Consider the following 2,788-nt stretch of genomic DNA (forward strand, 5'->3'; position numbering starts at 1 on the left):
GTGAACATGCAAGACAAATGGAGAATAAGGTCTTGTAGAGTACTGGTATTTTGAATAACCATCCTGGTCTTACCTGAGGATCAAATGTTCAAGATAAAAAAGTTTGCAACAGTGAATCATGGGATTCAGAATGATCTGCAGCACATTAGAGCTGGAAATGGCAAGTTTGCTCTCATACATGACCCTGAATGTTGTCAGTTACACATCTTGCGTGGGCACATAGCATGATAAACATTGATATTACCTGCTTAAGGACCATCTTTACTTCGTACACAGCTAAGTGGTAGAAAAGTACAGGAACACCTTGGGGTTTGTATTGATGACAGTGCTTAGCACATGGAACTCAATGCTGATGAATAATACACCACCGTCATTGAAGTTTGGTGTTTATCCAGTGTTCCAGCACAGCAATTACATTGATCTCCTACCGAGAGCGAGGCACATGTGATGAAAGCTCTCATGTGTGGGCTTTACTCTGCAGCCACTTTGCACTTAGCGGTTTCCAGCAGGCACTTATGCAGGCCCCGATGTCTGTGGGGCCACATCAATAACCGTGTGTTTGCATCCATTGGGTAAGAATAATTTCGCGCTGAAGGCTAAACTCACGGTGGAATTGTCAGACAGTATGGCAGGTAAATACTCTCAAAGGGTCTGCCAACACTTAACCAGAGTTCACGCGGCTCGGGAATATGGAAGTCGGTCGGAGATGTAAAACTGATGGTATGCTGACAGACACAGTTTGTCACCGGAGCTTTTGTCCATATACGGTTCCTAATGGCATGCATGGTGTGTAATGGCCAGGCAGGGACATCTACCTTCTACTGTTGAATCTTTTTAATCACTGGAGTGTGACATGATGGTTCCCCTGAAGGAGCCCAACCCACTACTTCAGTCTGTGTGCTAAATACAAATTATAATGTCAAGGACATCTCTCTAATATAGCAGTTAAAAATAATAAGTGAACTTTGTGAACCAGTGGAAAGTGCTGAAATATTCTAGAATATTGTTTGAATCTCCTATGCTTCCATAGTTGTTTTTCTGATGTAAATTATCTTTACAGTGTATTTCTGGTTTCTCGGTAAAGTGGACGGAAACATACAGGGGTATTAGTTAGGCATATACAGATACCAGTAAGTATAGATCTAATTCATACTTACTTCATGAAAAAAAGCTGACGTAGCAAATACACAGATTTGTCCAAACATTCTGCTGTAGCCTCTGCGCATCAAGGGCTGATATAAGTGCCTGGAAATGGAAGCCTTAGGGTAATTCAAATTCTTCATACACGTATAATATTATATAAGAAAAGCCTCCTTCACATTTGACAGAACAGAACAAGAGATAAGGACAAAGAAAGACATGATTACTTTGCTAAGATGATTAGAGTCTTCATGTAAGCTGTCAGTTGAAAATAGATTTTGCCACATAATGCATGCATAGACAAGGTTCATGTACAGTATGTCATAGTGTGTCTAATAGTTAAGGGGGAGGGTCACACACAGACTGTCTTTTGACCAATTGACTCTCACCTTTTGCACCACCTGTATACAGGGATGTTCCAGTTGGACCAGAAGTACTGGACAGACTCAGAGTTCCTGGAGACAAAAGAAGATTTCAGCCATGCTAGGGATGAGATCAAGAGACACCCAAATTTCGTTGGTGAAAGTAAGACAATCTAGGTAGTAAGATACATGTACACCAAAAACACTGGGTTGATCGTTTCCAAAATCAAAGCCAGTTGCTTGAGTAACTGTTTTTTGAGACACCCCAATTCTTCTCACAGACTGTAAGATTTTAAGTGAATGTAAATCAGATCAATATTGTCTACCAGAGTTCAACCTTCTGATAACTGAGGTCTGGATGAGTCTGCACTTTCTCCCTCAACTGTCCTTGCACTAAAGTGACCACAGGGTTGAAGGTGCCATCCCTGCAGGATTAGGCTGTAGGCTGCTATTGCCACTGGTACTGATTGAAATGCCCTTAGTTAAAGCCATGTGAACTGGAAATTGCTCTCCGAGCTGATAACAATAGGGTAATCAAGGCCTTGTGGCTGCTAACGCTGTACGGATCAAGGTAATTCCAGGCTCTTACAATAAATTCATGGCTACCCCTTCTTCACGATCAATGTACGTCGCACATGACTGAATGAATGTGTGGTAATTACTTACAAATTAAAATTTGCTCTACAAGGTTACCAATAAAGTGTTCCCTAAATTATATTATCATTTCAAAGTTTGTAGAAAAGTGAAAAAAAGAGACTGAGACTTGAGAAGTGAATTGATAATAAATGATCAGTACTGAAAAGATGCAGAATCTGACAGAAAAATGTTGCCAAATTTGATATTAAAGTCTTCTATCTAGATTGGGTCATACTCCAGCCCAGCTTCTCAGGCCAATTGGCCTTTTTTTTCAAATCCCATCCTAAGTTACAAATTGAGTGTGAAACTTTTTGGGAACATTGCACAGAAACTGGGAACGCATCCAGACAGCCTACTAATCTTAAGAAAGAAATCATGAAGCGTTCACACGGTGTGTTTGTGCATTAATACATGACTGATTGTACTTCGGGGACTCACATCCAGAGGGAACCCATGGTGCACAGCCTTTGAGCCTTAGCTGAATCTTGTGGCTTGTAATCTACCCATGCATCACAATCAACAGGTCTGTCTGCTGCATACTAACTACAGCTTAATGTAGTCTGTCAGACAACAGGGTTATGCAGACGCAGTTCAGTGTTACATGTAATATATAGGCATTCCTGACAAACTGGAAGTTGGACCACTAACTT

General features: G+C 40.9%; 1 protein-coding gene across 3 annotated transcripts in view; it reads right to left on the reverse strand.

The window, feature by feature from the left end:
* Positions 1–2,788, reverse strand: part of LOC109473705 (diacylglycerol O-acyltransferase 1-like) — a 32,474-nt gene that overhangs the window by 19,124 nt on the left and 10,562 nt on the right. For 2 of the 3 annotated variants that reach the window (XM_019773678.1, XM_019773673.1), the window contains exons 14-15: positions 1,530–1,595; positions 1,158–1,245 (exon numbers count right to left, since the gene is read on the reverse strand). The exons of the other annotated variant lie outside the window; for it this stretch is intronic. In XM_019773678.1, coding sequence (XP_019629237.1) covers positions 1,158–1,245; positions 1,530–1,595 — 154 coding nt within the window. The remainder of the gene's footprint in view (positions 1–1,157; positions 1,246–1,529; positions 1,596–2,788) is intronic. 3 annotated transcript variants of the gene reach the window in all.

This window comes from Branchiostoma belcheri, unplaced genomic scaffold, assembly GCF_001625305.1.
Source record: "Branchiostoma belcheri isolate BF01 breed outbred unplaced genomic scaffold, Haploidv18h27 scaffold3, whole genome shotgun sequence".
NCBI classification, from domain to species: Eukaryota; Metazoa; Chordata; class Leptocardii; order Amphioxiformes; family Branchiostomatidae; genus Branchiostoma; species Branchiostoma belcheri.